Source organism: Macrobrachium nipponense, chromosome 28 (assembly GCF_015104395.2).
Source record: "Macrobrachium nipponense isolate FS-2020 chromosome 28, ASM1510439v2, whole genome shotgun sequence".
Classification (NCBI taxonomy): Eukaryota; Metazoa; Arthropoda; class Malacostraca; order Decapoda; family Palaemonidae; genus Macrobrachium; species Macrobrachium nipponense.
In genome coordinates, this window is record NC_087217.1 from 15,481,458 (window position 1) to 15,502,074 (window position 20,617).

The 20,617-nt window shown below is 35.4% G+C and overlaps 1 protein-coding gene across 9 annotated transcripts in view; it reads left to right on the forward strand.

Moving 5' to 3' along the window:
* The window catches only part of LOC135201449 (rap guanine nucleotide exchange factor 4-like), a 725,795-nt gene that overhangs the window by 661,641 nt on the left and 43,537 nt on the right, over window positions 1–20,617 (forward strand). For all 9 annotated transcript variants that reach the window (XM_064230397.1, XM_064230399.1, XM_064230398.1 and 6 more), the window contains one exon: window positions 13,445–13,589. In XM_064230397.1, coding sequence (XP_064086467.1) covers window positions 13,445–13,589 — 145 coding nt within the window. The remainder of the gene's footprint in view (window positions 1–13,444; window positions 13,590–20,617) is intronic.

Sequence of the window (20,617 nt, forward strand, 5' to 3'; positions counted from 1 at the left end):
TCGATGTCATTTCCGTGCACACCACTTTGTAATTAGCATTATTATTTGAACGACGGAGAATAATCTGACTTACGGGTGGTCCGCTGCGTTAATATTTGATGCGTAAAACCTTCCGTAGCTCTTGTTCGGCTTTCGGTTCTGGAGATCTGTTTTCGACGGGTTGAAGAAGTCACTTGGAAGAGGATGGTTTGCCGATGCTTTCGTTTCCAGCCCCCTGCCACTTTTTCATATTGTCTCTCCTCCTCCTCCTCCTCCTCCTCCTCCTCCTCCTCCTCCTCCTCCTCCTCCTCCTCCTCCTCCTCCTCCTGCCATAGACAACAAAATGTAAAGACGTTATGCTGAAATTTATCGTGCAGTCCCAATGTTTGTCTTTGAGCGTAAAAGGGTTTGTGATTCATTTTTGCTGAAATGAAATTCTGTGGCGTATTTAGTGCTCAGATGCCGAAAACTCTCGTTATAATGATTTGGAATTACTTTGCGCGGAAGGTTCATCCATGTGTCTGTAGTCACATCAAAAAACATCAGCTCATGGTTTAGAAACCAATTGGCTGCTTTATCATAGAGAAATAGCAAACCACTAGAGGAATCAAAGAGGTGACTGCAAAATAATGAATAATATTTGCAGCACTTAATAATAATGAAGAGAGGTAAACAGTTTACAAGCTCTATACTAGTAATTACATGATAAATTTATAGCTATGGTTTTAGGTAAATGGCGGAGAATATGAACGAACAATAATTGAGTGGTCTTCTTAATCGGCTTAAAAGCACAATGGCTCCCTCGTCAGTCTGATTAGGCCAATAATAGCACAGGGTTTCATAGATTCTCCATACTGGAAAATTTACCAAAATGATCTCCAATCAAGGTATTCGTCATGGGCAAGCCATGTTTCATATCTTCATGCACCTGGTGTTTTATTAATACCTCCTCGGAACCAGTTTATGTCTCATTATGAAACAAAAATCACACGATAAATTGTTTGTGCATTTGTATGAGAGTTTTATCAAAAGTGGGCAACGTAACTGGTTACAATTAATTAAATTTTGAGAGACATTGGAATGGAGGGTTTGACCTTTCTGTATGGGTCAAAGGTCCAAAAGAAATTTAACCTTGGCCATAACTTTTGAACTTGGTAGAGAAAGGATTCATATCTGGTATGCACAACCAAGTAATAAAGCAAAAATACAGTTATTGACGTTATCTGCCGAGGCTGTCTTTTTATTTAGGCTTTGAATCTGGCTAAACTTATTGTTTTTCTTCAAGTAATCTTCTCAGGAATACAGATTACTCACGTTTGCTTCCATTTACTTCTTATAGACTATAGTATCCCTTATTCCTGAGAACCTTACCTAGAGAGAAAATAAAGAGTATAGACTGATTCAGTCTCTCAATAGAAAGAAAGTCTCTGCAGATAATGCCATCCGCTTCAATAGAAACTCCGTAAGAGATTAAATATGCCCAAATAAGTTATTTATATATATACACATGTGTGTGGGGATGTATTTAGTATGTATGCATATATATATATATATATATATCTATATATATATATATATATATATATATATATAATTATATATATATATATATAGATATATATATATATATATATATATTATATATATATATATATATATATATATATTACATATCTAATATATGTACGTGTATATATATGTATACATACATACATATACATAGATACATATACTTACCGTGCCAAAAATGAATATTTATGGGTCCATACCTTCTATAAACGCTTGAAAATACAAACAAGAAATTAGAAATGTAATTTTAAAAGATTTCCAAGTCTAAATTTGTGGAAGGTTGAGAGCTTCAAGATTATTCAGTACTCCAAGGAAGCTCTGACTTTGGTTTTATAATGGAGATGAACATGAACTTCTTCCCGTCCTTGATATTTGTGAAAAAGCAAAAGAGAACCAGTTCGTAACTTGAATATACTCCAATTCCACCATCAATTATGTACTGCGTCGTTGCTAAAGGAGTGTACGACGAGTCTTTCAGATATTATTAAGCTGCGTCAGCGCCTCATTGGCGTGATTGGTATGGTCTTTTGTCGGTGGCCGCGAGTTCGATTCTCGGGCATTCCATTGAAGGGTCAGAAATGTGTATTTCTGGTGATAGAAGTTCACTCTTGACGTGGTTCGGAAGTCACGTAAAGCCGTTAGTCCCGTTGCTGAATAACCTCTGGTTCCATGTAACGTGAAAACACCATGCAAACAAACAAACAATTAAGCTGTCTGCGGACTTTGTTAGGTTAATGTCACCATGAGCCAGCGAGGACATTACATTGCTGAAAATAAGTCGGAGAGAATTAAGACTGATCAGCACCTTTTTAAGAAGTTATAGGTATTAGGAGAGTTTGATAGAAGTCGTTTATGGGAAAGTGCAGATATTAGAAGTGAGAATCGTGTCCACCTGCATAACGAGAGAACACCTGCACAAAGCTTGTACTTTTGAAGTTTCAACAATTCTTCTATAGGATTACGAAGACCATTCCATAATTTGGTAAACAAGTCTCAAAAAAAAAAAGAACTGTCGAAAAGTGTGTGGTTACTGTTTGTATGTTTGTTTGTTTGTTTTTTGAATGGAGGAATCTATTTCAGTTATTATGAAAACATACCCAAGTAGTGGATACGTTCTTATCAATGTTGACCCCTGAAGGGAATAACATGGTAAATACACTACAGAATTCTCAAAGGAGAAGGAGAGAGAGAGAGAGAGAGAGAGAGAGAGAGAGAGAGAGAGAGAGAGAGAGAGAGAGAGAGAGATCATTAGAGGTATTTAATCAAAAATTTATTTTTGTTGGTCCGTCAGGTCCCGTTTTGCCCCAGACATTTTTCATCCACTCAGTGGATGCTGAATTATTAAGAGCAATTACCTGCTCTATGCAAAAAAATAAATAAATAAACGAGCATTGGTTGGTCGCTGCAGTTCTGCTGAAAATTCTGTGATTTTATCATAACTTTCAGAACTAGAAACAAAGTAGGTTTTTTTCGTCCCCATTGGATTGGAGGTTATGGTCTCTCTCTCTCTCTCTCTCTCTCTCTCTCTCATTTGGGTTCGAGCAATCTTTATACTGTGATGAGAAGGCCACCATTACTGAAAGTAATGGTGGAAGCAGCTAGGAAACTATATATATATATTTATATATATATATATATATAATATATATATATATATATATATATATGTATATGTAATATGTATATGTATGTATGTTTGTATGTATATGTATGTATGACTGACAAATAAGCACACATTCACCTTGTTTTACTGATTTTATATACACATATGTATATATATATATATATGTATATATATATATATATATATATATATATATGTATATGTGTGTGTTCGTGTAGTATATATATATATATATATATATATATATATATATATATATATATTATAGAGAGAGAGTATATAACAGCAAGGCAGTTCAAGGCAGAGAAAAACCTCATTTACATTATACTAGCTAGAGAGAGAGAGAGAGAGAGAGAAAGAGAAAGTAGTATAACAGCAAGGCGGTCTTAAAGTAAAAAATTAAATCCATGTGTAGAATGATAACTAAAAATCCGTTTCTTCAAGAGAGAGAAGAGGGAAGGGCAAAAAGAAAAACTTATACTGAAAGTGTGAGAGAGACAGGCGATGTGAAACTGACAATGGCGATAGATTAAAAACCAGAAAATCCCACTTATTGTGCACCGACTGAAAAGCCCTCATCTTGGAGAAAGGGAGCGAGCGAGGTGTGCCGTTGTAGGAAGGGGTGAGGTGGAGACTGACCGGCACCTGGGCAATTGAAGGCTTTATGTTTTTGAATGAGTCCCCCCTACGGAAACAGGAAATGGAACGTGGGTGATTGACACAAACTGCGAGGGGATCCCGTTTTCTGTTTTGTTGGGCTATGGCTGGTGTGTGCTCTTCATTTCAATCTTTCATCCTGTTATTTTGTCTTTTTTTTTGGGGGGGGGATGGGGGTTGTATACTAGTTTCGTGCTTAAGTAGTAGCCTCTCTCTCTCTCTCTCTCTCTCTCTCTCTCTCTCTCTCTCTCTCTCTTAGTAATTCCAGCCTATTCTGTATAATTTTCTTTCTCTCATTCGTGTTTTCTACCCATTTGACTTTCACCCTTTATCTCCGTTCTACCCTTTCACCCCGTTCTACCTCCACCCCCTATCTCTCTCTTCTCTCTCTCTCTCTCTCTCTCTCTCTCTCTCTCTCTCTCTCTCTCATCCTCCTCCTCCTACTACTTCCTCTCTACGCAGCTTCCTCTCCTTGTCCTTTTCGCAGACAGCCAATCGGCTCTCAGGAGCTCCTACCGGATGGCTCCTGATTGGGCGTCATTCAAGACCCACCTTATTGAATACCAACAGGTTCTGTTGGGGGACATCCTCGAGAGAGAGAGAGAGAGAGAGAGAGAGAGAGAGGTGATTCAAAGCTAGATGTGAATGTGAAATAAAATGAGAGAGAGAAAGAAGCAAAATCGTATGTGCATATGAAACCGAATGAGTAAATGGAGAGAGAGAATCAGATTAATGTGAATGTGAAATGATAAAGAGAGAGAGAGAAGAGTAGAGAGAAATAGAGAGAGAGAATCAAAGCTGGATGTGAATAAGAAATCATATGAGGAAATGGAGAGAGGAGAGAGAGAGATAACGTGTTCGAAAATATTTCAAGGCCAAATTCTCAGAATATCCCTCCATAAACTAAAAAGTTCGAATCCTTTTCTTGAGAAATGCAAGAAAGAAAATCCCTGAGTAATGCATTTCGAGAGATAGAGAGGCTTATGAAATACAGAAAAGAGGCAGTGATGATGATAGAGTTCGTTTTTATCTTCACCCCACTGCCGAAGCTATGCCTTTCCTTTCGCTGTGTTTCATCCTTATTTTGTTAAGGATGATTTTTTTTTTTTTACGAATGAAAAATGGAATGCTGTAAACAAATTTGTGTCCGTGCATGTTTGCTTAAAGATTATATTATGTTTATGTACAATATTACGTGTGTGTGTGTGTATATTATATATATATATATATATATATATATATATATATATATATATATATACAGAGAGAGACGAGAGAGAGAGAGAAGAGAGAGAGAGAAGAGAGAGAGAGAGGAGAGAGAGAGAAGAGAATCATAGCTAAATGCAAATACGAAATCAAATGGGACAATATAAAGAGAGAGAGAGATGAAAGGTAAATGTGAATACGAAGTCAAATGATGAAATGTAAAAGAGAGAGAGAGAGAGAGAAATCAAAGCTAAATGTGAATATGAAGTCAAAATATGAAATGTAAGAGAGAGAAGAGAGAGAGAGAGAAATCAAAGGTAAATGGGAATACGAAATCAAATGATGAAAAGTAAGAGAGAGAGAGAGAGAGAGAGAGATGAAGCAAATCCAAGAGGAGACTCCCCCAGAGCCCAAAGGAAAACAAAAGGTGACCCACAATGATGTTTATGTCGTATATGATCAAGCGTCCTGAAGAGCCTCTACTTAAAGAGTTATAAGGGAAGGACCTCTTTTGCATCCTACCACCTGTTGCCATCTGCAGTTGCAAGGCAGAGTCATCATCATCATCATCATCCATCATTATCATCCATGTGATATAGGAGGGGCAATGACGAAGCACAATTTTCATTAGTGTCACTGTTGGTCATGCTGATGGTGATCCAGTGGAAATAAATGGTGAAGTAGTCCATATCGAAATGATAGACTGGAAAGTGGTGATTTTTTTGTTGTATTTTTTTCCGTTGTTTGTCAATTGTCAGAATAATAATAATAATAATAATAATAATAATAATAATAATAATAATAATAATAATCTTACTATAGTGGGCGTTATATCTGTCCGTCCGTCTGTTATTCAAACACGGCCAAACGGCTGGTCCGGTGGGCATGAAATTTGGCAGGGTTATAGTGGGAATCCCTAAGATGGTTTATAGTGGGGTTTCATCCTACCTCCGCCCCCCTCCGAAGTGCGTGAAGGTGAGAAGTTATTCCCTGAAACGGAGCTGGTTCTGCCCATGAAACGTGGCTGGTTGTGCCCGTAGATTGCTTGTAATAATGATAATAATAATAAAAATAAAGATATTACAGGTGTCAGCAGTTAGTTGTAATGTTGTACAGATGATTATTCTTATTAGCATGAATAACCATGCTTTAACATTTTGTTTTATGTACCTTGTCATATATTTTCCAGTCAGAATTATAGATAGTATTTTCACTCCATTATGCTGGGTTGTTTATCCCTTTCATTAATTTTACTGTACTCCCATTCATATTCTTTCTTCAATCTTACTTTCCACCCGTTCCTGACAGTTGATTCATAGTGCAACTGTGAGGTTTTCCTCCTGTTATACCTTTGTAACCTTTAACTCTCGATTTTCATTTCAGCGTTGAATAACCTCATAGGTCCGGGCGCTTGGTCCCGGCTTAAAGTCCTAAATTATACATTCTAAAAATAACAGTAGCACTATCTCTTTCATAGGTATACGGTTTTAATTAGCTGTGCCTTTTACACCTATGCGTATGCACCCGTAATGTAGCCGTGTGTATCGTGTGTAACTATGCTGCTGTAATAGGCTTGTAAAAACAGTTAGTATATAAATAACTGTATCTTATCTACCTCTATATTGCCGTCAGTGGACCTCATGCGGTGAACTGTAGGCATTACTTAAGGTTCTTTGCAGCCTCCCTTCGACCCCTAGCTGCCATCACTTTCATTCCTTTTACTGTGCCTCCTTTCATATTCCCTTTATTCCATCTTACTTTCCACCCTCTCCTGACAGTTGATTCATAGTGCAACTGCTTGGAGGTTTCCCTCCTGTTGCACCTTTCAAACCTTTTACTGTCAATTTCCATTTCAGCGCTGAATGACCTCATAGGTCCCAGTGCTTTTCTTTGGCCAAAATTCCATATTAACAACTCAACTCATTCTATATATATTTATATATATATATATATATATATATATATATATATATATATATATATATATATATTATATATATATATATATTTATATATATATGAATATTTTATAATAGATTTTACATACATATTTGATATATTAAACGTAACTTAGTAACAGCGCCAACAACACAAGAAATATTGTAACAGGTATCCATGGGGGTCAAAATAATGATCTGAAAAGAGTAAGGTATTGTATTGCGAGAGGTATTATGGGTTTTGGTTGGAGGGGGGTGTTAGGGCCATTTCTAACAAAGCCCCCTCCCCCCCCCCCTCCCTCTCATTTAAGGTGCTTCTCCTTAAGTGAAACAATCCGCTGGAAATTAAAAGACATTTCCAACGCCATAAAAAATCTGGGACCTTGGCACTTTCTGCCGGTTCCCATTACAAAAGGATTCTTTTGTTTTACAGTTTTCAATCTTGAAAGTTCTCCTCCTTTTGTATGATATATGCTGCAGGGTAGAAATTATAGTCAGATATATATATATATATATATATATATATATATATATAGATATATATAGTATATATGTATAGATATATATATAGATGTATATATATATATATATATATATATATATATATATATATTATCACATCACTTGTGATTCATATAAATCATTCGAGCTACAAATGTCCTTAAATATCTAGTTCGCTCTACCTCGGAATTAATATATTTTCATATATGTAAACCAAAGGGGAATTAGATATTAAAGGACATTTGTAGCTCGAATGATATATATTATATATATATATATATATATATATATATATATATATATATATATATTGTGAGTTTGTGTTTTAACGTAGTATACAAAGCTTAATTGTACATACATGTGCAGAATCAAATACTATATTGATATTTTTTGTACATATCTTACATTCTTATGGGTATACGCAATTGTGCCAATTTAGGATTCACGCGCGTGAATATTCAGAATCAATCTGTCTCGCATTGTGGTTGTGAGATTGATTGCTGAATAATTTAGAATACAAAACTATATAAATAAAGGTTTGTACATATGCATATTTCATACTTGCACTGTATTGTTTTTTTATACTTAATTTATGTAAGCACCTAGGTCTGCGAAGTTTGAGGTAAAAGACTTGAATAGCAACAGGAATAGTTGAAGGTTCTGCCCATTCTGTTTTTCTGTTGCTGTTTATTCCCTTTCTCCCACACATCCTTCTACAGTTAATACCTCGTAGGGGGCTAGAGCCGTCAGTGCACTTCATGCTGTGCACTGTAGGCATTACTTAAGGTTCTTTGTAGCGTGCCTTCGGCCCCTAGCTGCAAACCCCTTTCGTTCATTTTAATGTACCTCCTTTCATATTCCTTTCATCTTACTTTCCATCCTTTCCTAACAATTGGTTTTCCTCCTGCTACACCTTTCAAACGTTTTACTGTTAATTTCCGTTTCAGCGTTGAATGACCTTATAGGTCCCAGTGCTTGGCCTTTGGCCTAAACTCTATATTCAGTTCAGTTCAGACCAGTTCTACAGTTATAAAGAAATCCCCCTACACACACACACACACGCACACACACATACACACACACTCCAACGACTGCTTGAATTGTATGGCACTTAAACCATAAGCCCCTGTGGCTAATATGGTTGAATAATGGTATAGCGCAGTGACAGCGGTAATCATTGTGGTGTTTTGTCTGTTGAAAGTTTATTCATGTGTATACCGTTTTCATTTGTGTATTAAGATACCTGCTGTAGCAAAAGAGAGAGACTGAGTTTTGAATGCTACGAGTTATCAATAAGATCATCAGGTGAAGTTAGCGGTGCACCTCTCATTGTGTTTCAGAGAGTTCTGTGATTGTGAGCCGGACGAACTTGTTATGTATGGATGGATACTGTGCATGTAGGCGGAGGAGGCTGAAGTACTCAACTGAATTGCATCCATTATTCCCTACGTTCTGTAGGTCATTGAGCAAGGGTAAACCTAGAGAGTTGTCTGTTGCTGTCATCTATTTCTGACAGTTCTGCCCTTCTGAGTTTGTTTGAAAGTAATATTAGTAAAAAGGTAATGGTTAAAGAGTCTGCCCCTTTACTTTCTCCTTTGTTTCTTTGAAATTTCAATGAATTGGCATCCCCTCCTGTTCAGCCAAGCTGTGGCCACTAGCTAAATCCACCTGACTGAGCACAGGTTAGAAACAGGCAGTAAGGTGTGTGTAAATCTGTTGCGCCACTTAAGTAAACACTTCAGGTTATCACACAAAAACTTAAATGGTGTTCTCTGTGAATCGAGGTCGGCCTTCTCCTTCTTCTTCTCTCGTGTATGATTTATGAAGGAGGAGATCATTCGCTGTCGTTCTTTTTGTGGCCTCATGATGTTGCGAGAGTTTCATCTTCCTCTTCAGCGTACTTGAAGGAATGGATTATCTCGGTCGACTCTCAAGTGTGATGTTTCTCATTGCGGATTGGTGCTGCTTCTGCTGCCCCTCAGGATGTAGTTCCTGTGTCGTCAGGATTCTGTCTGTTCATTTTCTTCGTCATCGCCAAAAGGTTTCTAGGTCGTATTCGTGTTGCTAACTGTCGTTGTTAGGGAGGACGATTGTAGAAAGGAAGCAGATGTGGTACAGTCATGTTACAAGGGAACAGAGTCAATAGATGAAGAGTAATAAAGAAAAAATCAAGAGCAATATAGAAAAAAAACGCAGAACTGTCCTGATGTATTAGCTCGTTAATTTTGTCATTCTATCAGTTTATTCTTTTTTCATCTTAGCTGTTTTGCATCATTATCCTTATCAAGAATACGTAATTCCATTTGTTCAGGTATAAAGAAAATTGGTTAAATTTTTTCATTATTCTTTCCAGTTGTCTGTCGTCTCGGACTAAATGAAAGCCTTAGTTAGGTTTGTGAATAAACAAAAACCTTGGATTTTATTACCCTTGTACCCAGACAAAAACGTGTGTTTGTGTATAGTATATATATAGATATATATGATATATATATATATATATATATATATATATATATATATATATATATATATGTATGTAGTATTTATATAATAAGATATATATATATATATTCTATGTATACATATATAATATATATATATATTATATATATATATATATATATATATATAATATATATATATATATATATAGTGTGTGTGTGCGTGTCTATATATATCTATATATGCATATGTATGTATGTATATATATATATATATATATATATATATATATATATTAGTTTATTACTGATACGCATTAAGATCAATTGCATTTAAACATCGATATTACATAGCACCACTCATGCTTATATTGAGTTCTATTTTTATTGCTTAAAAATTCTTTGTTTGGGATATTTCTTGCAGTTTTTGCTCTTGTTTTTGTTTGGGAAGGTTAGCCTAAAATTACGCCTGAAGATGAATTTTGAATATATACGCACACACACGCATATATATAGATAGATAGACAGATAAATAGATAGGCATTGATAAGAATAATTAATACCCTAAATGAATTACATATCATAAGCACAGCTCCCTGACCAGGATTCTATCCTATAATGTGCAGCTGAGATTGGTATATGATTTCCAATAACTTTGCGACTCAGCCAGGCTTTGTTGGTTTCAATCATACGTTGTCATGGTGATGATAATTACAGCAAGTTTAATGTTTCGAGATTCTAATATATATACTATATATATATATATATATATATATATATATATATATATATATATATATATATATATATATATATCACACATGTCCACAGGTGAAAAATAAGAGGGGGGTTAGGACCTACACCCGGCCTCTTATTTTTCACCTGTGGATATGTGTGATAAATTAAACACGTGCTAAAGTTATTATAATCACACTCATACACACACATATGTGTGTGTGTTTGTGTGTGTGCATTTATATTTTTTTTTTTTTATTGAATTTTCACTTACGGTATTCATGTAAAACACAAGACACTTTAGCAGGAAATATCCGACATATACTTCCCAGATAAACAGCCTCCGGGAATATTTTTAAATTAATTTTTTTATTGTTTGGCGATTTTGATAGAATTACAGCTATACGATAAACATCTTGCATATTACTAAAACAATATAGGCAAATAAATACAAATACTATGTTAATTTTTCAGGAGGGAAATGAATTGTTCCAAAGAATAGTCAGAATTAATTATAACGACAGTAACTGTGTTGTCAGATGTAAACATCAAATAGAATTTTTAAAGATGGCGTCAAACGAAGATTGTTTTGGAGAACTGTTATGCTGATGACCTCTGCTCCCAACTAATGAAGAAACTTTGAACTGAGAGATATTATGAAGATGAAGTTGCAGTGACGTTGGCTCAAAATGCGAAAGTTGTTTAATTGTGTTTAGTGACGTGAGCGAAGGTTCTAGCAGTGAAAGAGATGAAAACGTTACACGATGGATAATGTCTCTTGAGTCACGTGGCAGGAAAGGAAATTGAAAAGGTGTGTCATATTGCACCGCTCACCCCTTTTTATAATTTTTCGTATATTACTTTATTTCCTCAATACTCGTGGCTCTGTAAAGGCTTTTGTAAGTGTCAGTTAAGTTTTAATTCAGATTTTGGATGAGGTTGCGTAACCTTATGCTCATACCCCATGTATGCTCGTGGGAGTATGCAGCAAACGCGTTAATCCTAGACATTCATTTATGGTCACCAGCCCAAGTACTGACCAACCCCAGAATATCCTAACTTTGTTCATAAGAATAACAATGGGGTATGTGCACTAAGATTGTTTGCTGCTTTCCTCCACGACCAGTCGGTGGAATGCAGCCCCGAGTCCGTTTTCAGCCATTTATAAATGCAACCCTGCAGTTTCTCTCTCTCTCTCTCTCTCTCTCTCTCTCTCTCTCTCTCTCTCTCTCTCTCTCTCTGGGGTTAGGGAAACACACTTTCTATTTATCTTTATTGTTACAGAAAAGGCATTTCGAGTTGCCTATCCGGTCGGCCTCCCCGTCACAATCTGTATTTCTTTTTGTACGTCCTTGCGCGCGCGCGCACACACACACACACAAACAATCTCAAGGACTTTCACGAACATTATTACTGAATACTTATATTATTCACCCACTCGTCCATGCCCTTGCGAAATTTTGAAGAATATTCTAAGAGAGCTTCCTAATTGCTCTGTAAGACTCTCTCTCTCTCTCTCTCTCTCTCTCTCTCTCTCCTCTGTTCTCTCCTTTCTCACTTCCATCCATCTCCTCTCTCTCTCTCGTTATATGTAGAAATTCAGATCGAGTTAATTTTCTTTGGGTCGCCGCTGAAATACAGTTAGACGTTTTGCGAAATTCTGGCTTTACTCGGAATGGATTCTTAGGAAATTCTTATGGTGTTTTAACCTCTTAGGGACGTAAAATGTTCAGTCCGGAGACTAACTGCCTTAAGAGGTTTACCTTCTCTTAAGAGATGCGTTTTCGTGTCTGCAAAAATATTTAAGACTTAACCGGTTATATATATGTCTTCAGGCGTTTTTGCTTGTTGTGAGTGATGATTGGGTTTAAAGGCAGTATGCTTTAACTGGTTTTCTTAAATTTAGCAAGTCCGACTTTTAGAAATTAAATTTGCATATCAAACTTTAAGATGATATTTTCATATTTGTATCATATTTTACTATTTTCTTTATATTTGCCTCATATTTTACTATTTTCTTTTCTTCCTGTGTTCCTCTAAAGCATCGTCTTATAAGAGGCATTCCATTCTTCCTGGCTTTCTTTCTTATTCCTTTCATTCTTCTTTTGTTTTTTATTCTTTCAGGTTTTCTCTAATTTTTGTTCCATTTTCCTTCCATTCATTTCTCACCCATAGTTCTTTCATTCTAATTTTGTTTTGTTTTTCTTATTGCTTTAATTTGCCTTTGCTTTCTTATTCCTTTGCTTTTTCTTCGATTTTTTTATTTCCTTCCCTTTTCTTTTCTTGGTCTTCTTTTTATTGGTATTTCTTGCTTTCCTATGAATTCTTTTCATTCTTAGTTTTATTGTTTATTTTATTTCATGATATTTCTTAGATCTCCTTTCCATTCTTTCTGAGTTTATTAGCTTTCATTCTTCTTTAATTCTTTCATTCTACTTTTCCATAGTCCTTCTGGTTTTCTCTACTTTCTTAATGCTTTCACTTTTATTTGCTTTCTTTTTACTCTTTTGTTACCTCTTAATTTTTATTCCTTCATTCCCCTTTGCTTCATTATTCGAATGCCCTTTTTAATTCTTTTCTTTTACTCCTTTATTACCTTTTTAATTTTTTATTCCTTTATTCTCATTTGCTTTGTAATTTGAATGCCCTTTTAATTATTTATGCGCTAAAAAAACGCTTCCTCCTGTTAATAAGTGATACTAAGAAACCTCTCTCTCTCTCTCTCTCTCTCTCTCTCTCTTCTCTCTCTCGTCTGCTTTTCTCTATCTAATTCTAGCTTTTTTTTTCCTCGGCAGTGTTCCAGCAGGGGACCGAGGGTAAATCATGGTACATCATCTTGAAGGGATCCGTCAACGTGGCCATTCACGGCAAGGGCGTCGTTCATACGCTGCACGAAGGCGACGACTTCGGAAAGCTCGCCCTCGTGAACGATGCTCCAAGGTGAGTGGCGCCTTTAGAGTTTCCTGTGGTTTGCTCGCTGGCTGCGTTCAGCAAGTGAGCGGTTGTGTGACTTTCTTCGTGTGTGTGTATGTATATATATATTTATGTATGTATGTATGTATGTATATTTGTTTATCTGCGTGTATGGTTGTTTCTGTTTTCTGTTCCCTCAACAAACTATCTTTTTCTCTCTGCCTGAACGCAAGATATATAAACAAGTTCCTGAAAAGTTTACCTGTTTAATAAATATCTCAAAATATTTATGGTTAATTTCAATACAGTTTTGGTCATGTGTGGGCCATATCTCAAGGAAGAGATGATTTGATTTTGAGATAACTCTGGAGTCAAGATCATATTTGATTTTAAAATTTGTTATGTTGTGGGTCAGGGGTTCATTTGCACTTTTTTAACAGTGTGAATATAGGCTTCCGGATATTCATAATTACATGCTATGAATATTACTCGGTATATTTACATGTTCTATTTAAGCTTTTACAAGTGTTTCACATAAGTGTTGATAATTTGTGCACATATTATGATACTACAGTTTTGTTATGTATCTTTTAGATTTGAATTTATTTCCCTTATTTGTGCATGTGATCGGTTATGTTTCTAAATTTATATTGACTCACTTACTTGTGGAGAGTTCGCATAGTTGCAGTCATTTGGAATTTCATGCTAAAATAAAGCCAGTTTCTTTATTTTAATGAATAATGTGATATTTGGGTCAGCCATACGTGCATTGTTCACATTTGTAAATTTATTTGCCACAGTGCCTTTCGAATGATGTATCATTTTTTATAATTCGAGTCCATGTGTATTAAAGCACAATGCATTTATTTTTGACAGTAAAGGTATATATACTATGCTGGCAGTGATTGATAATATACTGGTAAATTTTACCGATAACTTATAAACAATCGGGAGCAGTGAACTTGAACAATTAATGTACATAATGTACGTTACATGTTGTAGATAGGACGCAGCTGATAAGTTATTTACATTTGGGCTTAGTTTTGACATCATGGGGTATTTGGTTTTGTAATGCAAAGACTGAGCTCTGTAATATCATATTCTCTATCTGCAATATATATATAGTATATATATATATAGATTTATATGTGCATGTATGTATTACGTGGGTCTACGTACACAAGTACATACACACATATAACATATATGTATATGTTGTATACATACATGTATGCATGTATTTATATGTGCATAAATCATTAATTTTTGAAATCCTCTTCACAAGGGGAAATGTTAACAATCAAAGACGCAAAATGTGGATATAGATTTTTTAACTGTGAAAGAAATACCTGATACTAGAGCAAATATCAAATATGTAATATATATATATATATATATATATATATATATATATATACTATATATATATATATATATATATATATATATATATATATATATATATATATATATATATATATATATATATATATATATATATATATTGTATATTTGATATTTGCTCCTGGTATCAGGTTTTTCTTTCACAGTTAAAAAAAATCTATATCCACATTTTCCGTCTTTGATTGTTAACATTTCCCCTTGTGAAGAGGATTTCACAAAAATTATGAAAAATATGATTTAAGCACATATAAATACTGATACATGTATGATTTTACAACATATACATATATGTTATATGTGTTTATGTACTTGTGTACGTAGACACACGTAATACATACATACACATAAATCTATATATATTATCTACATAGATTTTATATATATATATTATCTATATATATATATAGTATATATATATATATATATATAGATCTATATATATATATATTATATATGGGGATACAATCCACAGTGAAGTAAATTTCTCTTGTAGTTTAAAATATAAATATCTTGTAAAGGATTAAAGCTTTCGACCATCAACTGTGGTCTTGTTCACTAAAGTGTGATATGTAACCTCAAGGAACTGACAAGTAAGAGCACAAACATTGAAAAAACAACGGTTAGGTAACAAGCTAGTTCAAATTATGAATGATCAGGCGGTTGAGCCCTCGTTCTTTCCAGAATTCGTCTTGATCTTCGTGGGGGAATGTTTCTATTGTCAACTGCTTGTTCTATGGTGGTTGGGCGGTTTGATGGAGAAATGACCTGAGTGGAGTAGAAACAGGAGAGGAAGCAGCATCGTATTGGCACATATATTTCTAAAGTTTGAAATTTTCCCTTTCCTACTATCTCCTCACAAATAGCTGTATTTTCTGTAATGCCAGTATTTCCTGCAAAGGTCCTCGTTTAGTGAAATTAACGCCCCTTCTACTACTCGTCTCAAAGTCCGGTCGTTTACATGCAAAAACAACCTTTGTACCTTTAAAATTTATTGTGTGGTTTTCTCCCATGTATGTTGCGCAATTGCACTGTATGAACTTCCCCTTCTGCAAGCAACAACGTGTTCTTCCCTTCTCTTATCAATGGAACGTCCGCTTTCTCCCACGTAACATTCATTGCAATCACTACAAGGTATTACATATACTCCTACATTCTCTCTATTACCCGGGTTATTTTTAATGAGTTTCTTCTTGATTGTACTGTTGTACTGGAAAACTACGTTGAAGCCGTTCTTTTTTCCTTTAAGCTGTCTAGAAAATTTATTAAGTTCTCTATTATAAGGAAGAGCAAGAGATGCCTTAAAATCTGCCTTTTCAGTTATATCATGAGGGGCGTAAAACATCGATCTAGCTTTAGATAGAGACTGTAGTATAAAAAACTTTGGGTAACACAGTTTAGTAAAACTATCTACCAAGAAATTTATTTCGGCGTCAATGAACTGGGATCACATATTCGGTATGCTCGAAAAAACAAATTGGTTAAAACGTTGTGCTTTACTTTCGGTTCATGATATGAAAAGTAATGAATATAGGTGTTTGTGTGGGTGTTCTTCCTATACACGCTGAATTTAAAGTCACTACTCACTGTGTCTCTATGAACTACCATATCTAGAAAGGGAAGCCTATTTTCCATTTCCTTTTCCACTGTAAATTTAATAGAGGGCAAAAAACCATTTAGCAACTCTAAAAACCTATGAAAGGCTTCCTCGCCGTGTCTATAAACAATAAAAACATCATCTACATACCTAACCCAAATTTCAGGCTTGATGTCTTCCGGTAGAGTGTCAACGTAAACCTTTTCGAAAAATTCCATACATAAGTTAGCCAATATAGGGGAGAGAGGTGAGCCCATCGAGACCCCGGATTTTTGTTGATAGAACGAACCATTAAACTCAAAAATTGTAGATTCAACGCAAATGTTAATCAAATGACAAAATTTATCTATGTGCATAGGTGGCTTGAAAAATATTATCGAGGCTAATTTCTTCAAGTTGTCGAGCACGAAACTCAGTGGTACATTCGTGAATAAAGAAACTATATCTAGACTGTACATAGTACCTATATAATTCTTTTCCTTGATTTGATCCATAAAATCCATACTGTGCTTAATGTGAGATTTCGAAATTGTCCCTATTAATTTCCCCAAAACATCCGCTAACCATGATGACAAATCCGACTGAGGATTGTTGCAGCTAGCGACAATGGGCCTTAAAGGACACCCCTCCTTGTGAATCTTGGGAGTTCCGTAAAAATAACTAAAAGACGGCAGTTTTCTCGCTAGCTTACTCAGACTATATTTCTGGTTTCTTTTTCCACACCACTGCTAACTATGGCTTTTATTTTCTTGTTAAATTCAGACTGCAAATCGCTAATGCAAGGGGGTTTTGTTACTTTTAGGTATGTGTTACTATCGTTTAAGAGCCTGTGTGCCTTGATCAGGTAATCGTTCTTATTCATAACCACTACACAGCCTCCTTTGTCTGCTTTTAAAATTTTAATACTTGAATTCTTCTTCAATCTATCTAATGCCAAGTTGAAACGTCGTGGTAAATGATCTACCTTCTTCTCAAAACTATGAAGCAACATGCCTTTAATAAAATCTACGTTTACTCCTGTATGCTTGTAGTTAAATTGATTGATGCTACCAATACCTCTAATGAAATCAATATCCTCAGTGCCCAGAGAAAAATTGAGACCTAGGCTAAGAAGTATTTTACTAATCCTCATTCTAGCTCACAGTCCGCAAGTATTTTGATATTATCCTGATTAAAAGCAAGATTCCAAACAGAGTGCCTACATAAATTTCTAAGCTTCCCATCTAGCTGAGCTTTATGTGCCAATGACTTTTGCGAAGCTACCTCACCTGCACAATTAACAATCCAGTCAAAGTTGATATCTGTTCTCCTTTTGTAGATTTCTTGCCGTAGGTTATTTTTCCTGTGTCTAATTTCCAAAAGAATTTCCTCGCGTTTGAACTTTGCTTGCTTCACTTGGTCCTCCAAAAAGTCTCTCTTGTATCTGGGAAACGGATCTCCTTCAAAAGAGTCCCTGCATAACCATACCGAATATGTGATCCCCAGTTCATTGACGCCGAAATAAATTTCTTGGTAGATAGTTTTACTAAACTGTGTTACCCAAAGTTTTTTATACTACAGTCTCTATCTAAAGCTAGGATCGATGTTTTACGCCCCTCATTTTATAACTGAAAAGGCAGATTTTAAGGCATCTCTTGCTCTTCCTTATAATAGAGAACTTAATAAATTTTCTAGACAGCTTAAGGAAAAAAGAAACGGCTTCAACGTAGTTTTTCAGTACAACAGTACAATCAAGAAGAAACTCATTAAAAATAACCCGGGTAATAGAGAGAATGTAGGAGTATATGTAATACCTTGTAGTGATTGCAATGAATGTTACGTGGGAGAAAGCGGACGTTCCATTGATAAGAGAAGGGAAGAACACGTTGCTGCTTGCAGAAGGGGAAGTTCATACAGTGCAATTGCGCAACATACATGGGAGAAAAACCAGCAATAAATTTTAAAGGTACAGGTTGTTTTTGCATGTAACGACCGGACTTTGAGACGAGTAGTAGAAGGGCGTTAATTTCACTAAACGAGACCTTTTGCAGGAAATACTGGCATACAGAAAATACAGCTATTTGTGAGGAGATATGTAGGAAAGGGAAAATTTCAAACTTTAGAAATATATGTGCCAATAACGATGCTGCTTCCTCTCCTGTTTACTCCACTCAGGTCATTTCTCCATCAAACCGCCCAACCACCATAGAACAAGCAGTTGACAATAGAAACATTCCCCCACGAAGATCAAGACGAATTCTGGAAAGAACGAGGGCTCAACCGCCTGATCATTCATAATTTGAACTAGCTTGTTACCTAACCGTTGTTTTTTCAAATGTTTGTGCTCTTACTTGTCAGTTCCTTGAGGTTACATATCACACTTTAGTGAACAAGACCACAGTTGATGGTCGAAAGCTTTAATCCTTTACAAGATATTTATATTTTTAAACTACAAGAGAAATTTACTTCATTGTGGATTGTATCCCCATTTACTTAGAGGTACGACATAGTACCTGGCTTCTGCATATATATATATATAATCTCACTGGAACATCTACTTGATTTCTAGAGAAAGAAAATTATACGTGGGCGTAGAGCTGTGGGACAGGAAAAGGGCTGATGAATAGAATGTGGGTGAAGTTTGCAAAGGGAGAAAGTTGAAAGTAGATATGAGCAAGAGTGGGATTATGAGGATCAGCGGAAATAGAGAAGATAAAGCAATGAAATTTTGATTGTGGAGGAATGGAAGCAGTTATTTCGTAAATGTATTTTGGGTGGCGGTCGATATGAGAAAAGAAGTGAATCACAGAACAATTGATTGGTAAGAGAATTATCTTCTATGGAAGTCAAGGATGGAAAGTATTAAAGGATTGTTAAGTTTGCTCTCCTTTATGGAAGTGAAGTGTGGTTGTTGAATGCGGATGAAAGGAAAAAGGCAGTTTTTTGCTTAGTGATAAGATGGATCATGAGTATTTTGAGTGGATCCTTCCATAGAAATATTGATGTGGAAGATTTATTGGAAAGAAAGGGCAGTAGTTCCGAGGGGTGAGGAGAGGAGGGTGCCTGAGGATTCAGATGAAGGGTACAGTGCAGTTCGATGCTCCGCCGATGAGCCTCCTGTCTAGATGTATGTAGTGGCAACTGTTGTGGAATTTGGAAGTTTTCTTTGTGTGAACTGATCCATGGCTCAGAAGTGAAAGCACTGATGTGGTGATGACCGTTGCCTTTTTCATTTCTGTGGAGCTACCAATTCCTATTAGGAGAAATAGCTAAGTTTAATAAAAATAAAAAATACGAATAAGTAAAGAGACATAGTATGATATAAACATACCTGTTGTATAAGACACACAGACACTGACGTTTATAGATAAGCTTTCATCTTCTCTTTTGTTACCGGATTTATTCCCTCTAAGCCTAAAGCCTAAGGAGGCATAATGGAGTGGAGTTTTGTCTTCCCGAGGGAGCATGTATTGTTTCTATGAGGTCCTTCATAAGTTTCATACAATAAAATTCATTCCCAGTTCATTTTATGTTTTTCGTTTACTTTTTCTTATGTATGTGTAAAGTTAAATACCAAGTGGAACTGTTTTTTTTTTCTTTTTTTATCAGATAACCTCCTTTCATTCAGTTCATCGAAATTCTATCATTTTTGACGAGGCGAACTTCTGTGCATGATTCCCTAATGACGACAGCCTTTTATTTTCGTTTTGGTCATTCAACGGCATTGATAATTCTTTGCCTATTGTGTCCCTCTCAGAAGAGAATGTTTTATCACCGGTATTGTCGTGCATTGCCGTTATTTTGAAATTAATATATCCTCATCATTTTTAAATCATTATTCATTCACTTTATCTCTACATGAATAAACACGCAGCAAAGCTTGTTGTAAAATACTGGCGAAGGTCATGAGATGTAAACTAAATCGTTATTAACGCCTGTAAATTAAAACTAAGAGATATTAAAGTTCAGTATCCAGGAGAGTTAGATCCCGATGATGAAATGTTGAGGTCTTAAATAACTGCTAAATAAATACTTGAAATGGTTGATAATAATCAGTTAGCCATGAATCACATCAGTG